General features: G+C 42.3%; 1 protein-coding gene across 2 annotated transcripts in view; it reads left to right on the top strand.

The window, feature by feature from the left end:
* Window positions 1-25,460, top strand: part of DENND5B (DENN domain containing 5B) — a 167,138-nt gene that overhangs the window by 133,355 nt on the left and 8,323 nt on the right. For both annotated transcript variants that reach the window (XM_077469295.1, XM_077469294.1), the window contains 8 exons: window positions 1,423-1,551; window positions 5,811-5,932; window positions 7,759-7,904; window positions 12,294-12,412; window positions 15,515-15,702; window positions 18,993-19,075; window positions 20,158-20,284; window positions 25,015-25,189. In XM_077469295.1, the coding sequence (XP_077325421.1) occupies window positions 1,423-1,551; window positions 5,811-5,932; window positions 7,759-7,904; window positions 12,294-12,412; window positions 15,515-15,702; window positions 18,993-19,075; window positions 20,158-20,284; window positions 25,015-25,189 (1,089 nt within the window). The remainder of the gene's footprint in view (window positions 1-1,422; window positions 1,552-5,810; window positions 5,933-7,758; window positions 7,905-12,293; window positions 12,413-15,514; window positions 15,703-18,992; window positions 19,076-20,157; window positions 20,285-25,014; window positions 25,190-25,460) is intronic.

The raw sequence follows: 25,460 nt of genomic DNA, 5'->3' as shown, positions 1-25,460 counted from the left end.
AGAGTACAGGACACAGGCTGGATATTCATAGACTCTGGGTTATTGGCTGCTATATTCAGGTGATTGGACACTGGCTAAGCTGTTGGACCTTGAACGTCCCCCTATAACCATGAGACCTAATTTTTTTCCTCTTCTCCCCTATGAAGAAGTTTTTCTAGGCTTAAAAGAGAAGTATGGGAACTTTTTTTTTTTTTTGTTTTTTTTTCAGAATCCTACTTACCTAGGTGGATGCAGCATCGGTCCAATGCTGCATCTGTCCCCCGCCGGTTCTAACACTGAGAACCGAGCATGAGCAGGGAGCTAGTGACAGTCAGTCAGCTCTCTATTCTATGTGGAAGGGGTGGGAGTGGCCTGCTCAGGCTTTCAGCAGCTCGCTGAGAGCCTGAGCTGGGTGCTGGTCCAGGCATGTGGGCGGATCCCCACCAGATCTTTCCTAAGCCTTGACGTCAGCCGCCAGCAGACTCTAGCTGAAAACGGGTCACAGGAGTTCAGAACGAACTGCACTTCTGTGATCCACATAAGTACAGCCAAATGAGCTTTGGCTTGACCCCAGGTCTCTCCATAAAGAGGACCTGTTAAGACTCTGATGGCAATAAAGTTAATGCAAAAAAAATTGTTTAATATAAATAATAATGAAAACATTTTTAAAGTGTCCCCATCTCCCAATGCTTGTGCGCAAATGCAAACCTAAGTCACACACGCGTGAATGTCGGCGTAAGAGCAATAATTCTAGTGCCAGACCCCCTCTAACTCTAAACTGGTAACCTGTAAAAATAAAAAGCGTCGCCATTGGAAAATTTTAGGTACCATAGTTTGGTGCTAATCCACAGGCATACATGGTTTTAAAGCGTGACATGTTCAGTATATAATTAGGTAGTATATTATGTATGTGTGCAATAAAAAATTCATTAGTGTATTTTTTCCCAAACAAATTTGCCTTTGAAACAACCGTTCAACAAATACTGTGTGACCTAAAAAAAATTGCAAAACCCATATTAGTTATCCCCTTCTCGTGTGTGTATATATGTGTATATATATGTGTGTGTGTGTGTATATATATATATATATATATCTCATTTTTTTTATTTTTTTCTAACTAAAATGGGTTTTGCAGTTTGTCACACAGTATTTGTTCAACGGTCACTTCTCACATACATGTAAAAAAAAAACTATGTGAAAAAAAAATGTGTGTGTATATATAATGTAATTTGGAGGCTCTAAGTAATTTTCTAGCAAAAAAAAAAATAGATTTTTTACATGTATGTGAGACGTGTCTGTCAGAATTGGCCTGATAGGTAAGTGATTAAAAAAATGTTTTATATTTAAAAAAACAATTATCTTGACACACAGCACTTTAGACAGCTAAATGTCATCTTGATACTTTTTAATGCTGGTAAAATACTTCTTGCTATCCTTTTCCAGGCATATCCAGAACTTGCGTGTAATCAAGACCGATGTTGGACGAGCTCGAGGCTGGATCCGGCTATCCCTGGAGAAGAAGCTGCTGTCTCAGCACCTCAAACAGCTGCTGACCAATCAGCCGCTTACTAAGTGAGTGTCACTGTCATGTGGGATATGCTCAGTACACTGTGGTGAAGGGGGTCCTGCTTACAGCAACTAAAGCCTGAAATTTTTTTGATTCCGATAATTATAGCACTCAGTCACTGTAGTATAAGTGTTCTGTACATTAATGTTGGGAATACACTAGGCGCGTTTTCATCAGATGTGACACAAGTTTTAGCATCAGCATTAATATGATGAGAGATCAATAGTGACTTTTTCCATAGTGCTGACAGTAAAACTGGCCCTGGTAATCTTTCACCGAGCCGGAAAATTGCCATTACAAGAAAAAACACTTGCAAAAGTGATGATCAGCCAAGAGACTGGAACAAATCATTCTACTGATAGAGCGAAATGTTCTAATTGGAGGAATATCATGGCCAGTACAAGAACTTGGCAAAGGGTGATTGGACAATCTAAATCCCAGTTCAGCTTACTGTAAATCGGAGAGACCGTGTAACCTTGCATGTTATGGTGAGAAGGGACCAAAGCTGGCCATAGATGGATAGCATTTCAAGTGAAAATTCTTAGGAAAAGTCTTAAGCTGGCCATACGTGGATCAAACTTTGGCCGGTTCGTCAGGGAGTGGCTGAATTTTGATCCATGTATAGGCAAAGGTGGTTGTACAGAAGTTGATCTACTGATCGAGTTCTGTACTGCTGCTCTGTTGAATACTTGATCAGCGCCACCAGCTATAGCTGACAGTGCTGATCATTGTATTCTGATGGCAGGAAAGTCCAGCTGTGAAGCGTGGAGGTATTGAGTCTGTGTTTTTGTTTTTTGTTTTTCAGCCCGTTGATTGAATAAAAACGACTGCCTCAAAAAAATTTTTATTTTACCGTGCAAAAACCACATACTGTTAGAAATTCATTCTTTGAATGTTCTCGCCACTGCTGTTGAAAATGAATGTTGATTTGACCCACTAATGATTAGAAAGTAGAGGTGGAAGATTACTCGTTAAAAGATCATGATCTCGATTCAACCTCCCTGACGTTGCTAATCGGCTGTTTCTGTGATTCTATGTAAACAGTGCAGAACCGAGCTGTCAAAAAAAAAAAAGCTGATAAATGTTTATCAACCTTCCTCAGCTCTAAGAGATACAATGTATCTCTGGGTTCTTTTAGATGAAAGGAATGAACTTCGGTAGATGAGGTCATTTTAACCACTTAAAGACCAATCCCTTTTCTTTTCTTGTTGCGCATATATATGTGTGTGTATATGTATATATATATATATATATATATATATATATATATATATATATATATATATATATATATATATATATACACTATTTATATATACTATTTATTTTTATATATAAATAAAATGTATGTTTTTTTTTTTTTTAACAGACACCCTAGACAATAAAATGGCGGCTGTTGCAATATTTTATGCCACACTATATTTGCGCAGCGGTCTTTCAAACGCAGTTTTTTAAGGAAAAATATACTTCAATTAAAAAATAAAAATAAACCGTAAAGTTAGCCCAATTTTTTTTGTATAATGTGAAATATGTTACGCTGCGAGAATCGTGAGAGAATTGTGATCTTTATTCTAAGCAAATATATTATGATTCTCCTTTTATCTAGAATCATGCAGCTCTATTAGAAAGATGAACAAACTTTTTTAGACCATTAGTTCGCCCTCTGGCCCCACCAGGCCCCCCCCCCCCCCCGTCAGCCCTGCACTTACCGCATGCAGGTCGCGGCAGCGGCTTCCTCCCTCCATCTCCTCCGTATCCCGACCGTCGTTTCTACTCCTGGCCAATGGGATCTTCAGACCCTAAGGACCCATTTCCTGATTGGCCAGGAGGAGAAACGGGAAGACATTGGCGAATATTAATTTGCTAATGTCACACAACAGGGTGGGCTCAGGGTGCAGTGCTCTGCGTCCCGAGCCCACCCTTTTTTTGAAGGCAATTGGAGCCTCAGGCTCTAATCATGTGCTTAAAAAAAAAAAACCCCCATTGAAATCCATGCGTCCAGCACCCTGCATGTAGATTAGGGGCCAGACGCATTGATTAGAGGGAGGTGCGTCCCTAATGAGCTGCCACCACTGCTTAGCACAAAAGGTATTCACTTGACTAATCTATCGCATATCTTAAAAATAGGGTTATTCCTCATTTTAAGACAGTGGGCAGAGCCATGCAAATCATTATTTTTTTGCCCCATCAGATCCAAATCCAGAACCGCTGGTGTATAGTGCATATATAGCCTACTAACCAAATATAGCCATTTGTTCCAAACTGCATACAATGGTTTCAGCCTTTTGACCATCATCAGTGCAGTGTGCAAGTTTTTTTTTTTTGGCCAGCGGGGGAGCCAATTGGCGGGACCAGCAGACATCGCTATCGCTCCCCAGAGAGACGGGACGGCGGTCTGCTGTTGTAAACAAGGCAGATGGCCATCCAGTCATTATGAATAGAGCGATCTTGTTTTTCTGCTAAGCAGGAGGTTGGATCACTCTGTTCACATAGTGAGTCCATCTCCCACACAGAAATCACTTCCAGGGCATACACTTAACCCCTTGATTACCCTGATGTTAACCTCTTCCCTGCCAGTGTCATTTATACAGTGACCGTGCTAAAAACCGCAGAGGTAATCAAATACCACCAAAAGAAAGCTCCATTTGTGGGGGGGGGGGGAAGGACATTCATTTTATTTGGATACAGTGTCGCACGACTGCGCAATTGTCAAAGTAACTCAGTGCTGTATCGCAAAAAATGGCCTGGCCAGCAAAGGGGTAAATCCTTTCAGAGCTGAAGTGGTTAAACTGAAATGATCTCCAGATAATGAAATGTTTACAGGGACAGTTATGTCAGACCTTAGTATGGGGGGAAGCTTGGGGAAGGGTAAAGGGGGTGAAATGGCTATACTGGCCTCTTCTGGAGGGGGGAGGGTATAGGGTACTGGTTTAAATCCGTAATACATTCCAGTTGCATCAAAACAAGATGTGTATGAAGTCTTATAGTTATTTATCCTTAGAAATCAGTCTGAATACAGTCCAGTGCAAGCATGCTGCAGAGAATGACCCTTGCGCTCTGTGTGGAAGCAGTGGTCTCTCTGCATAGGTCCAACATGCAGGAAGCAGGAGTTTTGCTGATTGGAAAGCTTTGACTCGGCAGGGGCTTGCTGGACCTTTGCAGAGAAACTGCTGTTTCCACACAGAGGTCCTTCTTTGCAGCATGCTTGCAGGGTACAGGCTTTTATACCTAGGCAATGTCGGCTACCTAAAGAAAAAGATGGTGCATTTGGAATGTGTTTAGCTGATTTCAATTGACGTTTCAGTTTAAGGTTTAAAGTAGAACTCTAGCCAAGACTCTTTATTATTTGTATATAAAAAGGTTAGAACCTCTTTAGGGTTTCTATTGCTGTCTACTGGATAGGTTCACCTTCATTTGCCCTGGTGATCATTGTCACAGGTAGAGAAAGCAATGGGGAAACCCAACATTTTATAGTTGTCACCAATACCAGAAGTACAAAGAAACTTTCAAATGAGTATACCAGTTCTACTGACAGCCGTCAGCGGTGAGATTTCCAATAGTTTCTAGGAGACATTTGCTCCCTCTCTGTTTGTTCCTCAAGATAGGAAGTGAGGGGAAATCTCCCCAGTAGGATCACAGTAAAACTTGTCAGTGGTTCTAACCCTTCTGTAATCTATCAAGAATAAATGACTTTGTTTTGATTAGGCAGTGCTAGACTATAACTTTTGTATGTACTGACTATTTCATTTTACATTTTCCCCTTAATGTGAGAGTTAAAGTAGAAGTTTTACACATGTGCATGAATAAATTTGTGACCTGTCACCATATACACCACAGTATAATTTTATTAAGAAATAAGCTTCATCTTTTGTTAAAGTAGCCATTGAGCTCTCAAGTTACCCTTTGCCTAAACTGAGCTCATGTCCCGAATCTCCCCTCTCCCAGTGATCAGACTGTACATTGTAACTTGTAGCAAGTCACAAGGTAATGGACTGCAACAGGGGCTGACCAGTGTTGGACATTTGTGAACAGAGCTGAGAACTGCACAGGTGCCAGGATTTACATGACTTTGTCATCTCTGTGTTGGCATCTCGGTTCAGGAAGTAGATGGTGACCCTGGATGATGCCTGAGCAAAAATGGTGTCCTCCTTTTGGCGAGAAATGCTATGGGTTCTGTGGGGGAGGGCTTATGAATACATACTTGACATGTGAACGTGCACCTAACATAAAAACTTCTGCATTAATCAATTGATACATTTTGCAGGAAGCTGTACAAACGCTATGCCTTCCTGCGTTGCGAAGAAGAGAAGGAGCAGTTCCTGTATCACTTGCTATCACTGAACGCCGTGGACTATTTCTGCTTCACCGGGGTCTTCACCACGATCCGTATGTCCTTTGAGATTACCTCTGCTTGGCTTGCATCTGTTGTCACTCGTTGCAGTTCACCTTGAAATGTCTACTAGCTGACCTTCAGACTTATTTCAATGCAGAAATATACATGCTAACCTTCCCAGTCGCCAACCTAACCTGATCCCTAGACAGTGTATTCATTAGTGCAGGGGGTTGTGGGAGTTTTAATTCATGGCCGATGAGATGAGCTTCTGCTTTATTCTTCAGATGATTCATGAATAGAATGGCCAGCGGAAGCCATTGAGTCACCTAGGTTGTTATCCTCCATCGTTCTAAGTAGTTAGGATTGATTTGTACATTAAAGAGAATGTATAGATTTGCTGTGTGACTGAGGCTGAAAGTGTCTCGGACACATCAATGAGAGGCTGTTATAGGGCGCTTACAGCCTGCAATCAGAAAAGGAAGCATCTCTGAACTGGTAGTAATTATAGGGGGCCCTGGTCCTGTTTTAAAAAAATAGTGCAGTATCTGGCACTTTCTGGCTTATGGTAAGGCGATGAGCAATTTGTTGTAATCCACATCAACAAGATTTCTTCTGTTAGGCCCAATTGAATTTACGTTGAAATTACCGTATTGATCAGCTTATAACATGCACCTGGATTTTAGGAGGGAAGTTTAATGAAAAATTGTTTTTAAATAAAGAACTTTGAAGCAAAATGAGGGTCACAGCTAATCAATGCACCCTGCTCGGTGCCCATCTGCAGCCATTAAATTGCCCAACAATGCACCCTGCTCGGTGCCCATCTGCAGCCTATAAATTGCCCAACAATGCAGCCTGTTCAGTGCCCATCTGCAGCCTCACCTTTCCCATCATTGCAGCCTCACCAGTATTAGATTATCCCTGCTGTCTCCGAGGGAAGAGGAGAAGCGAGCGCCGCGGAATTACACGGAACTGCGATCTCCTGTGTACCCGGCCTTCCGTCACTCACAGCCATGCCTCCTGGCCCTGCTCATATGGTAGACAGAACAGTGGCCCAATGAAGGGCCAGGAGGTGTGGCTGTGAGTGACAGAGCGCCCAGTACACAGGAGGTCGCAGCTCTATGTAATTCAGCCACGCTCCCGCCTCTTCCCTCAGAGACAGCAGGGATCGCTGTATAACACACACCCACGATTTTCCCCTGATTTTAGGGGGGAAAAGTACGTGTTATACGACAATAAATACAGTATCTAAATATATTTCAGGTGCAAAAAGCTTAAGAAGGCTTACATGAATTTTTATAAAGTTTAAACCGGTGCATGTTGGTGGCAGATGGATCAGGCGATTTGCTGACAGCTTTGGTCCCCACTAATGATCCGAAGCAAAGCATAGTAATCATGTAATGACTGTCGAGCAATTTCCTTCTGTGTGCACATCAAGCACAAGTAAAGGGTGACAATGAGGAACATAACTGGGAGACAAGGACAGAGCATGGTCACCATTTAACAAGTGCCTTGACAAGGACCATGAAGGCAGAATCACCAGGAATTTGTTTAATGAAAGCTGCAGGTTTAAATGCACTACAGTTGACTATTGGAATTACATTAACATGCTAAAGATTATAGTAGGCAAATTAGTCCTAGAAATACTGTCAGATTGTGACCCTCCCAAACTTGGTCAGAACATTTACATGTCAATGCCTTCTGGTACTGAAGGGGTTAATGCAGTTTGCATGTCATCTTTGCTCTGCCTTGTGAGAGAAGATGGGTTGTGTAATTCGGACACTGAAGCAACTGTTTTTTGCTGACCCAGTTTCTAACACGTGCAGTCATGATTCTCCTTGCAATCCCTCTTCTTATACTTATTTGAGTCTCTGCTCCCTAGTGATTCCGTACCGAGCTGTGATTATTCCCATCAAGAAGCTGAGCAATGCCATCATCACATCCAACCCTTGGATCTGTGTCTCTGGTGAGCTAGGAGACACGGGCGTAATGCAGATCCCCAAAAACCTGCTGGAGATGACTTTTGAGGTATGGCTTCCATATGTGCTTTAAAGTGGACCATTCAATAATTGCATAAATTCCTAACATGTCACTCATCTGAGTCACAACAATAGACAAACATAATGTGCTTAGGCTAATCTCTTATGTTTTTGTTTAACACACCCATTAATCATTCACAGTGCTGGAGGAAAAAGTAAGTGAACCCGTTGAGATTGATTTACTAACAGGAAATATACTGTGCATTTTGAACTGCACTTGCTGTAGATCTGAGGGGAAGCGCTGCTGATTTCTATAATGTACAAGTGAAAAAGCTGTTTTTTTATTTAATAAATCAACCCCATAGACCAGGGATATGCAATTAGTGGACCTCCAGCTGTTGCAGAACTACAAGTCCCATCAGGCATAGCAAGAGTCTGACAGCCACAAGCATGACACCCAGAGGCAGAGGCATGATGGGACTTGTAGTTTTGGATGGATGTGACTGCAATTGTCAGAGCAGCGCTGTGGACACTACAAATGCAACCCACAGCGCTGCTGTCATCTGATCTGTACAGATCAGTACACAGAGGGGAGAGCATCGGACGGAGCAATCAAATTGTAAACGGCCGCCAGGTGTACCAAGATGGCCGCCGCTCCGGAGCTAGGCCAAAGCCACGGCCTTTCCTAAGGCCGAGGCAGCGAAGCACTCCACGGATCATGGGGTGTGCCAGTCTGAACAGGTTGACCCATCCGGATCACGGATCGGTAACGATCCTTTGCACCCCTAATGGCTATTCTTCCTAGAAGTGGGCACCCAGCCAAGATGACTCCCCTGGTACAATGCAGAATCCTCGATGAGATGCAGAAGAACCCACAAATAACAGCTAAAGGCTTGAAGACATCATAGTAACTGGCAAACTTCCCTGTTCATGAGACCACCATATTAGTCTTTGAACACGCATGGTAGAATGTCACGGATGAAGCTGCTACACTCAAAAAAACAAAACAAAAAAAAACATTTTTGCGCACCTGAAATTTTTCCAAAGAACATTTTGGCAAACTACAACACTACTGAGAAATATTTTTTTGGACTGATCAAACAAAAGTTGAATTGTTCACGAAGAATACTCAGCACTATAGCTTACAAACCTCGAAGCATCACAATGGTGGAGGGAACATCATGATTTGGGCTTGATTCGTGCCTCAGGGCCTAAACCACTTGCCATCATCGAAGGGAAAATTAATTGCCAAGTTTACCAAAATATTCTACAGGATAATGTCAGGGTGGCTGTCCACCAGCTGAAGCTTAGCAGAAGTTGGGTGATGCAGCAGGACAATGACCTTAAGCATTGAAGTAAATCTACAGCAGAGTGGATTCATACTAAGAAAATGCACCTTTTTGGAGTGGCCCAGTCAAAGCCCAGACCTTACTCCAATTCTGTGGAATTGCCTTAAGAGCCATTCACACCAGACATCCTCCAAATGTGTCTGAGCTGAAGCGGTTTTGATAAGCGGAATGGTCAAAAATTCGTCCTGAACATTGTGCAGGTCTGATCCAGAGATACTGAAAGTGCTTGATTGAAGTCATTGCTGCCAAAGGAGGTTTAACCAGCCTTTAGCGCCAGGGTTCACTTACTTTTACTTTTTCCTCCTACACTATGAATGTTTGTTAGGTTATTTATTAGGTGTGTTCAGTAAAGATGCAATAAATAAGAATTGTGTGTGTTATCAGCTTTAAGCACATTGTGTTTGTCTCTTGTGATGAGGATCAGATCACGTTTTATTGCAAATTACTGTAGAAAATAGTTAATTCCAAGAGGTTCACATGTTTTCTTGCCGCCATGTGTGATATATAATCTCTCTCTCTCTCTCTCTCTCTCTCTCTCTCTCTCTCTGTAAATTTGCTGTCCCCTCAAAATAACTCAACACACAGCCATTAAAGTCTAAATCGCTGGCAACAAAAGTGATTCCCCCCCTAAATGAAAATGTTCAAAATGGGCCCAATTAGCCATTTCTTCTCCCCAGTGTCATGTGACTAAATTAGTGCTACAAGGTCTTGCAGCATATGATTGCCACTCACCGACTGGTTGCTAGAAGCTAAAATACATTATTTCTACTTGCTGATTGGTTGCTAGAGGTTACTGGAAATCCTCAGCGCTCACTGGTTGCTAGAGGTTACTGCACATCATTACTGCTAACTGGTTGCTAGAGGTTATTTCATATCATTATTGCTCACTGACTGCTAGAGATTATAGCATATTACTGTTCACTGGTTGGTTGCTAGAGGCTACTGCACATCATTACCTTTGCATCAAATTGTGAGTGTGGCTAAACTGTACTAAACTGTACTAACAGCGAGGCATTGTTATAAACCAGGATTTAAGGAGTGCACCATACACAGACTGCAGTTTTCTGGAGTGCACTACATAGAGTACAGAAAACAACATCCCCTTGTGGTGGACTTTAAAGGCACAAACATTATTTAGAAAAAGTAAATCTAGTTTGAAAAATATTTATTCAATATGATAAGTACAAAACATGCATAAAAAACACATAAAAGATGTAATAGAACAGATTTACAGTGTTGTCATCATAGCGCTTACTACTTGTAGAGGGTAGAGGGTTGAAGAGTGTTCTATGTGCATGGTTGAGGAATGAGCTACATACAGAGTACCGGGTTGAGCTATGTACAGCGTGCGGGGTAAACTTTGTATAGAGTGCAGGGTTGATGGGTGCACTACGTAGGGAATGCGGGGTTGAGGGGTCAACTTTTGTATGGAGTGCAGGGCTGAGGGCTGTGTATATGCAAGTTCTCCATCCTCCCCAAGTACAAAGCTCTCCCCCCAGATTTCAGTTCAGAGCTCTTCTCCCCCTGACTCCAGTTTAGAGATTTTCTCCTTCCCAAAATCCTCTCCTAGCATCTAGAAAATCTCAGCCGGAGTGCAGCTAGCTACAGAAGATCAACTAAACTTGCAGGACGTTCGTCAGTGCAGGTGACTGGCTGCTTCACGAGGAGCTTTTGCCCGTGTACATTCCGCCGCCTCCTTCCTCCCCTCATCGCTCTCACTCCTCTGCTCTCATATAGAGATTTGCAGAGCGGAGAAGGATTGGAGTGGCCGCCGACAGAGGAGCGCTGTCACTTGTAAATACAGAAGCAGTGCTTCTCTGTATCTACAACTGACATTAGTGACTAGTGAGCAGCTAACAAGTGGCAGAACTCCAGCAGGCAGCAGCGTGGGCTCAATTGGCAGCTGCTTTGGGCCCCCAACAGTGATTGCGCCCTAGGCAGCTGCCCTATTTGCCCTGCGCTAAAGACTGCTCTGGCTTCATGATGTCGTCATGGAGGAGTGGAAGAAGACTCCAGACGTGACCTGTGAAGCTCTGAACTTCATGCCCAAGAGGGTTAAGGCTGTGCTGGAAAATAATGATGGCCACACAAAATTGACACTTTGGGTCCAATTTGGACATTTTCACTTAGGGGTGTACTCACTTTTGTTGCCAACAGTTTAGACATTAATGGCTGTGTGTTATTTTGAGGGGACAGCAAATTTACACTGTTATACAAGCTGTACACTCACTACTTTACATTGTAGCAAAGTGTAATTATATTACACGTACATATTTATTTAAGCAACGCCTTTCATCATAAGGAAGTGTTTCCTCAGTCTCCTTTCCCCAGTGGTCAGACTGCAATGTTGTAACTTTGTAATCAGTCCCAATGTGAAATGCACAGGCACCAGGATTTAGGCTTGGTTCACATTGCTGCGATGCGGGAAACCCTGCGAATCCACTGTGGGCTCCCGCATCGCACCTAACTCGCAAGTGTCAATACATAGTTAATGACCCACCCAGATCAGTTCACATATCGCAGTGCGAACTGTCAGTTTAGACAGGGCGGGTCAAAAAAAGGGTCCTGCACAGTTTGGGTTCGAATGCGATGCAAATTAAGCCATACAATACAAATGTATGGCTAAATTTGCACCGCACAGACATCGCATGTGATTTGCACAGCAGTGCGGTGCGAATCGCCTGCGATGCCACACAGTGCAGACATGTGAACCCAGCATTACATGACTGTGTCATCTCTGAGCATCTAGGAAATTGGTGCTAACCCTGGAAGATGAACAACTTTGTAGCAAATCACAAGGTCTGGGGGCTGATCTGGGTGTTAGACCTTATGTGATCATAGCCAGATCTAAAAAAAAAATACTACGAATTAGTTTTTTTCCTTGCCTCCAATTTTAATGTCTTGCTTGATTTCCATTGTCTCAAGGACAAATCGAGGGGTAAATCTCCCCAGCAGTGACACGGCCCACAATAAAAAATATGCCAGAGGTTCTAGCCCTACAACATTCCATCTAAAACTACACTTACAAATGTATTTTTATGTGCATCTAAGCATGTTTGCATATCAATAATAATTTCTGTATCATTCAGTGTCAGAATCTTGGAAAACTCACAACAGTCCAGTTGGGACATGACAACTCAGGACTTTTGGCCAAGTGGCTGGTGGACTGCGTAATGGTCAGAAACGAGATAACGGGACATACATATAAGTAAGCAATACATTGATCTGATCCTTTGTCATGAATGGGGTTGGAGTAAAGAGTGTTGCCAGCTTATCTCTAGGTGCTCATGGATTGTGTTTAAGAAATGTACAATTCCATATAATTTCTTATGGTTGAAAGGTACAGAAAGTCTCACCTTCAGGTTTATACTGCCACCTACAGGTGGATTGAACATTGTCAAACAAAAAAAGGTGAGACCACCCTGGATAACCCCTTCACTACCAGCTTGCCTCGGTTTTTTTGCTAGTGTCCTAGGAGGATGACCATTTTTTTTTTCTTTAGCTTGGCTGAGAAAATACTAACTTTCTTTTGATAGCATCATTTTTTTTTTCCTTCAATCATGACTTTTTCTACATAACTGCTAAAGCTGTTCAGTCCAATTTGCATCTATCCACCTTAGCCAGGCTTATATAGTGCCGTGTCTGGACCCCACTGGACTAGACTTTGTGGGGATACCCTGGAAGGGACTACCTGCCAGTGGGTTCTGTGTAGGGCACTTTTCAGACTGTTTTGGTAAAAAGGTAGCTGCAGAGCTTTTCCCAGGTTCAGAGCTATTGGTATTGCCTCAGCACTGGCCTTGTCCCCGAAGACTTGCTCTGTGAGCTAGCCAGTTGGCCAAGCATTGTTGGCTACCTTAACCCCAGTACGCATATATGTGACCTCGCTGAACTAGGCTTTTTTTCCATGGGGCCACATGTATGCATATCTGTCTTCATGTTGGGAGCACGCTGCAAAGTGCACTCCCTGCACAGAGACCAGGCTCTCCTTGGGAGCCCTGGGTCTTGTACTAATGGTTCCTGTCACCTGATTGCTGTGTTGGCCTCTGGCTATCACGGTGATCAGTAATTGTGTAGCCCACTCCTGTGTTTTCTTTCTTTTACATTGTATCTCTCTCCTTGCAGGAAAAAGTTAAACAAGTGTGTGTAAAAAATAAATAAAAGTAGTAAAAATACCTGGATGAAGGTTTCCTCTAGGTCGGTGTCAGGGTTATTATTTTTTTTAAATAATTTTTTTAATTTGCATTAGTGTCAGTATGTTTTAGGTAAGAGAAAAAAAAGTGCACTATTGTTTCTGGGCTGTACTACGGGTACAAACAACTACTTGCATATGTGGTGTCCATCAGGAACATGTATTCTGAGTTGTTTTTTGGTGGTAGGTAAGGTTAGTAGCAAGAAATATACAGCTAAATACTTTTTTTTTGTTTACTATTTTGGGTCCGTTTTTCTGTTTTCTAAAAAAATAAAATAAAAAAAAAATAAAATTAAAAAACATTTGTCCTGAAAAAAACGAGGTATAATTAACCTGGATGCATAAAGTAGTTGCAATATGTACAGTTTTACTAATATGTCAGTTACAAAATTGTGTTTCAGGCATTAACATTTTTTTTTACCCTCAGGCATGAAGGGGTTAAGTACATAGGTTGCTAGGATCCTTTAAAATTTCCTGTTTCTCACCAGTTTCTACCATGATGCATGTAAATAATTTTTCCAGTCATGGGTATTTTATACATAGTTACGTAGGTGCAGCTTGGACCAATGTAGCTATGAATATACCATACCTGGTCTGTGCCCCTGGAAACTGGAAACCACTAAAGCAGATGCTGCTACTCCAGTGATCTCCACTTGCTTCCGGGTCCTGAACAGAGTGGCTACACTTCTGTTTTTTGAACACAAGAGGTCAGCCCCTTGGCACGGTGCCATTCATAGAATGCTTTGCATTTTCCCAAAGAATGCATAGTTGATTTACTAAAGGCAAATAGACTGCCCCAGAGCTTAGTAAATGAGCAGAAGCTCTGTTGACTTTATAGCCCAATCATGTGCAAGCAAAAATGCTGTTTTTAATTTTCCTTGCATGTGATTGGGTATTTTTTGCAAAGTGAAGCTTTACTTCATTTACTAAGCTCTAGAGTAACTGCACGTTGCAAGGTGTACAGTCTATTTGGCTTTAGTAAATCAACCCCGTAGTGTTTTCTGAAAAAACAGGTTTGAGAGGTAGTGACATCACACTTTCCACCCTGTCCAGTCAGAGAATGTTTTGCAAAGCATTCTCTGAATGGCTGTGTGCGAAGTGGCCGACCTCCTGTGTTCAGAATGCAGTAGGGCAGCTGATCAGTGTGGGACCCAGAGGCAAGTGGAGATCGCTGGAGTAGTGGTGTCTGCTTTAGTGATTTCCAACTTCCAGAGTCATCAGCCAGGTAGGGGTATATACATAGTTACATTGTATAAAACACCCATGCTTGGAATTATTCTTCAATACTGTGGGACTGATCGCCAACTTCATCCGCTGGGTGACATGTTGCTTGTGCTCTGTCCTGCCATATAGTGTCTAGGAAGCATCCCCCGCTGCTTCTGGAAAGTGCTAATTATTTTTAGGAGCTCATGGAATGTTTTCAGAAATACACAATTACATTTTTTTTCTCCCCCCATGGTAAAGAGCAGTATGTAAACAAGCAAAATTGGTCTCCGATCATTCTTTTATTATATTCTTTGTTGCCTTCTCTTTCAGTTTGAATTTGTAGAAAAAATTAAGTATCGAAACCCAAAAACAAAAATTTAACATAATCGCAGCTAACATTCCTTAGATTGTGGTGGCTGCATTTGTTTTCTTCTTTCTATTCAGTATACAATTGTTTCTGCATGTACAGTGAATTACCCATTGACCCTGCCAGAAATTCAGTGTCCTTGTAACTTCCTGTGGACTGAACTGAGATCTCAAACATTATCAGTTTTCTCAGCTATCTTCTGTGGACTACAAATGGACACCCCTCTATGTATTGGTGATGGGTGAGGAGGAGGTGTTTCTACTCAAAATCAGGTGAGCAGCGTTTTGGGATCCATGCTGCTCCTTCATAGATACAGGGCAGTGAGTGTTGGAAAGGAAGTGTGGTCTACCAGGTGAAAATATAGGCACAAAGGAAAGTAATGCAGCCATCACATCTAAGCTGCAAAATACAATTTTTTTATTTTATTTTTTTTTGGGGGGGGGGGGGGGGGGTTTAGATGTGTATGAAGATCTTTTGTGACTAACAGCTGCCAGTTGCCCATGTCCAATTCAGCTGTTACTGAAAGTGATATCTCCCCTTCCTTTCAGATTCCCATGTGGTCGTTGGTTAGGAAAGGGAATAGATGACGGAAGCTTAGAAAGAATCCTCATCGGTGAACTGATAACCCCAGTATCAGATGATGATCTCAGCAAACAGAGCCGTACTCCTCCTCAGCAGAAATCCCCCACAACGGCTCGTAGGCTAAGCATCACCTCCCTCACTGGAAAGAACAGCAGTAAGTAATGTTTGTAGAACTCTTATTTACTGGAGAAGGAATTTGTATGTATGATTTAAAGTAGTTGTAAAGCTTTAATTCATCAAACAGATCATTGACTTGTCATTGCATTTCTCTGCTTTTTGCAGTGATCCAAATCATAAAAATAGCGGTATTTCATTCCCCCCCCCCCCCCCCCATAGTCATGTGACTGCAATTTTCCTGCTGATCAGAACAGAGTTGCTGGTGGGTATGTTACTTATCAGCACTTGCATCATCATAAGTGCAATATACCTGCTAGGACCTGCATTTTATTAAAGATTTCACAACCACCATTACAATGTTTATGTAACACACAGTAAACTAACCTAGCATGTTGTTAACCTGAATACCACCATACAGAACATTATATGCCCTCATAATGGCATAGAGTACAATTTTAAAATGGCTTAAAAATAGTCAATTGCATTATGGGATCCAACCATCAGCACCACGAATCTGCATGCAGTGTAGATGATGAAATGCTAATTCCCATTCAGTTTAGGAGTTCTATATTACAAATATCCACACAGTAAAAATGACACGCTCAACAAATCCAGGGTTACAAGCCACATACCCCAAGTCCTATGAAATGTTCCAGACATATCCTGTTGGGCATGGATGTGGTACACTAAGAAAATCAGACAAATTGTCCATTTTTTTTTTTTTTTGCATGCTAGTCTCATATCGAAGGTTACTCAACTTAGGAAAATTCTCATACGACAGAATACAACTTCAGAAGTGATATGTTGCAATGTTTTGTAATGTATGCTTTCATTTCCAACCATGCGTAGTCTTGCTCTTATGAATTTTTTTGGATGAAGACTGTATTAAATGAAAATCGGATGTTGTGTTCACTTATGATAAACATTTTATAGCCTACACCTTCAGGTTTTGTCATCCAAATAGTCAGAATCGGCTGTCGAAACCAGTATACTAACGATCAGATAATCCGCTGGTCATAAGAAAGTTTACTTCAGATTTTCTTCTCGTGTGTTCAAATGTTCCATAGAGTATTGGGACCCAGCAGTGGCCTGTGGCACATTGACACACTGCAAGTATCCAAGGTCCCAAAATACCAGCATTGTGTGTTCATGCACACGTGTCGCAGGTAGCTACTGGGTCTTAAAGACACACATACAAAACATTCAGCGATGTCAACACTGGCTAGGAGGGATTGGATTAAAATACCAGGGACCTAAATTCCTCTTTAAAAGAGAAGTGTGGGATTTCAAAATAACAAACATATTTACTCAACTAGGTGGATGCAGCTTTGAACCGGTGCCGCTTCGGTCTCCTGCCACCTCTACACTGAGAACTGAGTGATCAAAGACTGCTGATCGCTCAGTTCTCTGTCTTCAGTGAGCAGAGAGCTGGTGACTGTCAGTAACTGGCTGTGTGCGCTGCCCCTCCAGTGTTCACTGGAGCACTGGACTGTGAATGGGGCAGGAGGGGCTTTCCCAGGCACTCAGCAGCAGGCGGAAAGGCAAATCCAGCTGCTGCTCACGCATCTCGGTGGATAACATTAAAGTTGGGATCCCTCCAGTGTCCGGACTATAGTCCGATGTCGGCTGAATCTGGGTCACAAGAGAGCGGACCCACAGAAGTAGGGCCAAAAGAGCTTTGTCACTTCTCCTTTTATAGAGGATGTCAACTTTCTCTACTGACTTTTACCTATAGGTAAGCCTATAATGAGGCTTGCTTATATATACTACCTATATCTCCTAAATGTGCACTGTTTAGGATATATTTACACTACATGCAGCCAATCACTGGCGCATGTGCTCTGAAGGAACAGCCACCCTGTGCCATGAATGGCGACTGTACGAATGCGTAATTTCGGCTCCAGACAGTCACAGAACTGGAGCCCACAAACCCGAAAGAAAGACTGGTGAAGATGGGAGCCCCTGCAGCGCTGACATTGTGGCACTGGAACAGCTTTGTTTCAAGGCAAGTTCCACATAATGTGCTAGTATGCGATGCATACTAGATTATTATCACTTTTCCTTGCCGGGGGGAAAAAAACATCCAGCGATATACAACCACTTTAAGCTGGTGTTTTCACTTAGTAAAAGTTGAGATACAGGGACTTCCACCAGATCGGAATTAGTTTACAGACTTGTAACAAGGCTCTCAGCACACCTGCTTGCACATGGGTCTCATAGGGGAGATGTTCAGTGCAACCTGTGCATGTAAAGCCCCATACACACTATCAGATTTTCTGCTGATTTTTTCCTTCAGATTTACCAAAACCATATAATATGAGGTCAAACCTTAGGAGTTTCAATGTGTATGCAATCAGGCAGGCACTTCCACTACATGGTTTTGGTAAATCTGAAGACAAAAATCAGCAGACAATCTGATAGTGTGTATGCGGCTTTAGAGGAACTCTAGGAAGGTCAGTTTGAAACAACTGCAACCCAATAGCACACCAGTTTTTGACGCAGATGCAAGAGGTCGGAACCTCCATTTTTACGGCAACTGAACACCCGCTCGCAGCTGGTGGCAATTTTACGCAACTTACAAATGCACTGTTGGAGCTTTGGGCTTTTGCACCCTTTGTTAATTGGCAACATGTGCTTCATGATTTAAATTTAGAAGACTTGTGCAAGCTTTTGCTTGCACAAATGTTAATTCCCTCATTGTGTTAACCATCCCAGCTTATTTTTGTTGTGTAATTGACCTTTATAACAGTAATTCAGCACAGGTGCTGATTGCACTGTATGCCATAGGAATCGCCTTTTGAACCAATCTGTTCTTAAAAGACAACAATAGTTCCCTTGTTACCTCCTCTCATGGTTTCCTTCAGGACTTCCCCAGAGCCTCTCCCATCCTCTGGTACTCCCTGCCCCGGTATATCCGATCAGCCCCTAACCTGTCCACCTTTAGGAGATCCCTGAAAACTCACTTATTCAGGGAAGCCTATCCCACACCCACCTTACAACTCTCCCCGAGCCACCCCCCATCAAATCATTCCCTGCATCTATTACCTTTTGTACCCCAACCCCCTCCCTTTTACAATGTAAGCTCTAACGAGCAGGGCCCTCCTGTCCCTTCTGTATTGAACTGTACTGTAATTGAGCTGTCCCCCCTCTACATTGTAAAGCGCTGTGTAAACTGTTGGTGCTATATAAATCGTTAATAAGGGGGCAACCATATAAAATCTAGTATCAAAATATTTCAAACATTACACGTTTTAATGCCTGCCTGCTTGCTGAAAAATCCGGTGTAGTGTCCCTTTTTAATTTAGAGCTCTTCATCCTGTCTTACAGAGCCAAATGCCGGTCAAATCCAAGAGGGAATTGGCGAAGCTGTGAACAATATCGTGAAACACTTTCATAAGCCGGAAAAAGAGGTAACATTGATATAGCGGTTTTGTGTTGTCAGCGGAGGGTGTAAAAGATGAATGTGTGTTAGACATTGTGTGACCCCCCTTACTGCAGTAAAAGGAAATGAGCAGAAAAGTCTCGTTATGCAATTCCCTATTTAAAAAATAAAATCCTTCCTGGCCTGAAAACGCCAGGCTTCTTAGACTCGGGATTAACCTACTTGTCGTGTGCTCACTAATTGCTCTGACCCTCTGTCCCATTTTTTATTTTTTTTTCTAATTCAGTGTTGCTAAAATATTATTCTGGGGGGGGGGCTTTTGTAATATAGCATAAGATGGGTAATAGTTGGGGAGAGAAGAGGGCAAGAAAGGTGGTGAGATGGCAATGAATGGGAGAGAAAAAGACATGGTTGAGCAGCGCATGGATAGGAAAAGGGGGACTGGTTGGGATGGACCAGGGAATAGGGCAGTGAGATTTGGCAGGGCAAAGAGGGCAACAAGACTGGGCTGTGCAGGGAAGAGAGGAGGATAACAGGGTTGAGCAGACAGGACAACGCAGAGGGAGGGAGTGCGCACTGCAGGGTGGCGGGAAGGGAGGGAGTGCGCACTGCAGGGTGGCGGGAAGGGAGGGAGTGCGCACTGCAGGGTGGCGGGAAGGGCAGGAGAGTGCGCACTGCAGGGTGGCGGGAAGGGCAGGAGAGTGCGCACTGCAGGGTGGCGGGAAGGGCAGGAGAGTGCGCACTGCAGGGTGGCGGGAAGGGCAGAAGAGTGCGCACTGCAGGGTGGAGGCAGAATAGTGCACTGCAGAAAGGAGGGAAGTAAGAGGGCGCAGATTAGCATCATGTTTTGTGCTGAATCCAGTTTATCACAGTGAAAGGATATCAAATGGGGTCAGGACAGTAGGAGAGAGAAATGAAATTGGTATACAGAAAGCACAGAGCAATTGTACACTGCAGTGTAATCATGACTGAATGTCCTCTTGTATGTCATTGCCGAGCTGCAGAAAGCGCCCTTCCTCGTCAGCTGCTGTTTTCCATTGTGGGTCTGCTGCACTAATCCACATTAGCAGCACCTCTTTAAAGCCTCTTATGTGATTTGTTTCCCTGCAGAGAGGCAGTTTAACCATCCTGCTCTGCGGAGAAAATGGCCTCGTTTCAGCTTTGGAGCAAGTCTTCCATCATGGATTTAAAACCGCCCGCATTTTCCACAAGAGCATCTTCATCTGGGACTTTATAGGTAAAATCAGAGGCTCATCCTTCTCCAACTGAAACATTGCTTCTTGTGATCTTGTTCTGTAAACATTTGCCCTGAATGCAATTGTCTGGTCCATGTTATTTCACATTGGCTATGTCTTGATTGACAGGAGGAATGATTGTGTGTTTGTGGGAGCAGCTAAACTCTCTATCAGTCAGCATAATCTGTTTACTCCAATTACAGGCTTAATTTTGTAAACTGCAAACCCTGGGGAGCTGTATAAAAACATCCATACACTGCAAAAACGTACACAAGAGGGCATTACCATAAATTATCATTGATTAAAATCATTTTAGTTATACTCACAAAAGTAGGAATAAAATCGGGCTTATCGTATGGGTGGGTTACCCTACGGCCACGTGGTGGAATGGCTATGCATTTTGGGGTACAGACCCCCTTCCTCTGAGCTAACTCCCATCAAACAATGAAACACTATTTGAGAGTTTCCACACTGAGGACACCCCCCCAAGAGCTCCTGGGCGGGGGGCGATTTTAACCTTCTCATCGATCCCCCTGAACACCACAAAAAAATAAGTTTATTATTAAATATGCAATACATGAAAAGATCGCCGGATGAATCAAAAAATAATATATGAACAAAATATTCCTCTGACCATGCAAAGGCACCCATGCACATGTACATTTTTGCAGTGTTTGGAAGGACCGTCCATTTGGAGGATGGGTACATCGCTGAAACCATTGCCCATCACAGCCCTGTTTGGGGTAATCCGGGCTATTGAGCGCTAAAAACATCTATGCTTGATGTGATTGTATTAGGACTACTGTAAAAATGCTCATCTGCTCTGTGCAGTGGTTTTGCATAGAGTGGCCCTGAACCTCCTCTTCTCAGGTCCCACACCGGTGTTCCTGGCTCCTCTTCGGCAAGCGCCCACCAAAGGAAGCCACTTCTATGGGGGCATTCATGTTGGCTTGCTCCCAAGCCCTGCTGCCTGCGTCTATAGACAGCAAGACTTGAACCTGCTCCCTTGTCACTGGCTTTGATTGACAGGGCCTCAGCAGAGCCTGTGAGACCAAGAAGCGAGGAAAAAGAGCCACTGGAGACAGGCACAACATGTGAAAGTTGAGGGATAAGTACAGATACTTCTCATTCCCACTGACAGCCAGTGCTCTTCTCCACTCTGATGGATCAGATGATGATCTATGTTGTCCAAAGATGGGCCCTCACCATTTTCCCATACAATGGAAGCCTGCTGGCCCTGCATTGTACTTGATGTCAGAGAACTGTGACCAGGCAGGCAGTGAAGTGAAGCTGTTTTGGGGGACCAGTCACTCAGAGAATGAAGCCTGTGAGAGCGAGGAGTACTGTAAGGTAAGTATTTGTTCTCCCCCCCCCCCCCCATAGCCAATGAGCATTTAACCTGTGTTAACCCCACTGCAAGGTTACATTTAAAAGCAGCCTGGAGTTGCGCTTGAAGGGCCAGTTCACACCACATGCAGTCCAGTGTGTGTTTTTTTTTTTTTTTTTCTGCATCAAAAACGCATTGGAAAGTAGGTTATATGGTTTTCAATGGCATAGTTCACACCAGTGCTTGCAGATACAGGGTGTTCCAGTTCCAGGAAAAAAGTAGAACATGCTGCATTTTTCCTGCACTGGAAATGCACCAAAAATGCACTGGAACAGACTTGTCCTAATGTAAGGTCAAGAAAAAAGAGGGGTAAAAAAAAGCACTGAACTGCAGCAAAAATGCACATGCATAAAAGCACCTGGAATGCATCCGGACTGTTTCTATGGTGTGAACTGGCTCTAAATGTAAAATTATGCATACTAGTCAGTTTTTGTTAAGTTAATCAACCCATATTCAGCACTGCTAAATGTGGTCTGGGCATCTGAGCTTCAATGATCTGTAGTCTCAGAAGGGTTAAAGTAACCTTGTCACTTGAAACTGAGTCATTCACCAAAAGATTACTCACTTATATATCTATTCTTGGCCCTCCTTGAAGAGCTACGGCTGCCTCTGCAAATCCATTACGTGGCATCGATCAGATGGCTGATCCTTCGCTGTGTGCTGTGCTTCCTCCTGCCGCTAGAGTTCACTGTAATGCTGTAGCGGCTGGTTGGGGACCCAGGTGTTCCAAACCAGTATAAATGTTTGGTTCCAGCTACAGTACAAGACTTTGTGTCCTTCAAAGGACTCCTATGAACCATAGTGAAGTGCAGGCGCTTTATGTGGTACCACATTCAAACACAGAATACAGAACAATAGGGCAGAAAATAGGGCTTTAAAGGTTACATCTTTATAACCCCAGGTGAGAGAAGCGAGTACACAAAATGTTCGTATGAAATTACAAGAGTTTATGCATAATATATTTCCATAAAATGGTATAGAACCATTAACATGTATGACCTGTAATACCCAATAGGACTAAAGCCTGGTAAACCCATAATAATTCAGCACATGTATATCACATGTGTATCCAAATAGAGTAATTACAATCATTAATAAACACAGATGTAGCCAGCTGGTATATGTAATATATTGATCTTGAAATCTGAACTCTACGCGTTTCACCAGTTATGTATGTTGATGTTTGTAGTTACTCTATTTAGATACATACAGTATGTGATATAAGCTTTAGTCCTATTGGGGATTACAGGTCATACATATTAACGGTTCTATACCATTTTATGGTAATATATTATGCATAAACGTTCATAATTTTATTGATTTTATACTAACATTTTGTGTACTCTTCTCACCTGGGGTTATAAAGTGGCAACAGTTAAGTCCTTTTTCTTTCTGCCCTATTATTCTGTATTCTTTGTTTGGATGTGGTGCCACATAAAGGGCCTGCACTTCACTATTGTTCTGTCCTTCAAAGGTCTCCAAGAAAAGGATTTTGCAGGGAGTACAAAATTCCTATTTTCTTGTCCTTTGAAGGAAACAGGAAGTCATGTACTGTAGTATTTTTAGTGGTGTCCAATCCTCCTGTAGGAGGCAGTATAAGCTGACAGTGTAAAACTTCCTGTGTCCCTCAAAGAGCTCAAAAAAATGTTTTACGTTGAGTGCAAAAATTATAATTTTTAAGGAGTAGGTGTACTTCAAATATGCTTCCAGATATTCAACTCCAGTAAAGCATCTTGCAAACATTGTTAATAAAAAAGCAGTCCTTTATTCTCCTTCTACTTTCTAACACATAAAGTTTATGTGCAATTCTCAATGTGCTCTTAGGATAGGCAGACAGTATATACAAAAGGAGAAAAATTTCATGGATTTTTTCAGGTTTAGGACTATAGTTGTGTACTTCAAAATCCGTAACCACTGCTATGAACTGGATGGATCTTTTTTTTCAATCAGACTAACTATGTAACTGTTTTTTAAGTTTAGGTTTTTGCTGCCCCCTGCAGGCAGTTCAAATGAACCAAATGTCAGACATCTGCCATCTTCCTGATGACTAATAGCAAGTCCCAGTTTGACATTTTGTTAAATGTCACTTTTTCCTGAGATCCAGAGAAGGCAGTGTGTTCCTTTGTCCCGATCTGTCAAATGGCAGTGCAGACGTCATACGTTTATGCTTTTTCAGCTTCGGCTCTCTTGTGGGGTTTAAAATTTGGTGCGCTGTTTATCACTTAAAAGGTGAACTGTGATGGATTGTTAAAGCTGCTTTTTTATATGTTGCATAAGTTAGTGTTTCTTTATGGTCTAATTTTTTTGTTTGATTTTCTCACACAAATATGTGGATAATACATTGAATTCAATGTCAAAATATACTCTTCTGTGCTGTAAACGAATCATCTCCTGTTTTACAATGAGCAATCACTTTCTGTTACAACGGCAAATGCTGATTTTGTTCCAAATTTTCGGAATAAAAATATTGACAAGAAAGCTGAACTTTGATTAAGCTTTCTCTAATTTTACTGCACACTCTGTATTAGAAGCTTCAGTTGTCAGATAGAAACCTACTTCATTTCTTGGCTGGAGGACATCCAGCTTCACCTCCCTTTTCATCCCTAGCCTTACTATCCCTGGCCTGCACCATTCATTGATAGGATTTCATATTATTCAATCATGGAGGCTCAGCATCGCATATCAGTCAGGGTTGCCAACCTCCAGTAAATTTACTGACAGTTTGTAAAAATCTGCCAGTAAATATCAGTGGCCGATAATTTTCATGCTGTGTTGACCTTTTAAGTGTAAATCAAGCAAATTACTTTGTTATAGGTATTGTCAGTGATTCCATATCATGTTTTATACTGTTCAAATATTCACTGTTAGTTTTCAATAGGGGTTCTATAATTTATCAGGTTGCCAGTAAAAAAAAAATGTGCTTCGCCACTAAATTTTCCATGTTTTGTCAGTAAAAAATGCTGCGGGAGATTGGCAACCCTGATATCTGTGTTACCAAAACTGATCTGCATGCAAATACAGCCTGCCTCAAACGTCAATTCCTCCAAACTTACAACCGCATTTTGGTATTTTCAAAACTCCTCCCAACAGCCGGCCAGCTGCTTGCATCAGGGCTCTTTAGAGGAGTATTGCCAGTCATGATCTGCCTGGAGACCCAACGATGACTGATGGGTTGAAAAATTAGGTGTATTTAATATGGCTTTAAAAAAAGATGTGTTTTGACTTATCTGTGTGTCCTCCTTTTTTTTTTCTTTTTTTCTTTTTTTTTTTTTTTTACATTTAGTTTGAGCCGTTCCTTTTTAAAATGGTAATTATTAAAAAGTGACTGGTGTGCTTTTTATACAGAGAAGGCCGTGGCTTACTTTGAAACTACTGATCAATTTGGGGATGGTGAGGAAGACCAGCTTCTTCAAATATCGTCCTGCAAAACCTTCTGTCACTACGTTAACTCCATTGTAGCTGCCCCCAGAAATATTGGCAAGGATGGAAAGTTTCAGCTGCTGGTGTGCCTGGGAGCAAGGTGAGCTGGTGTATAAGTGTGTGTGTGTGTGTGTGTGTGTGGGGGGGGGGGGGGGGAGATAGATCAATTTTATTCTATACAATGCAGAGCAAGCTTTACACATTTTTCAAGATGGAAAAGGGCTTGATCATAATATATAGAATTTTCTTCACATTCCATATGACTACTTTTATCCTGTAATTCATGTAATTTATCATCCATATGTTGTCAATCATGTGACTAATGCGAAGGTATTAGTCATGTGACCTTTGCCAAGATCGGCTTGTGATGG

This window comes from Lithobates pipiens, unplaced genomic scaffold (assembly GCF_037356315.1).
Source record: "Lithobates pipiens isolate NorthernLeopardFrog02 unplaced genomic scaffold, aLitPip1_a1.2 Scaffold_8, whole genome shotgun sequence".
Classification (NCBI taxonomy): domain Eukaryota; kingdom Metazoa; phylum Chordata; class Amphibia; order Anura; family Ranidae; genus Lithobates; species Lithobates pipiens.
This window is presented reverse-complemented; position numbering and strand designations above follow the sequence as displayed.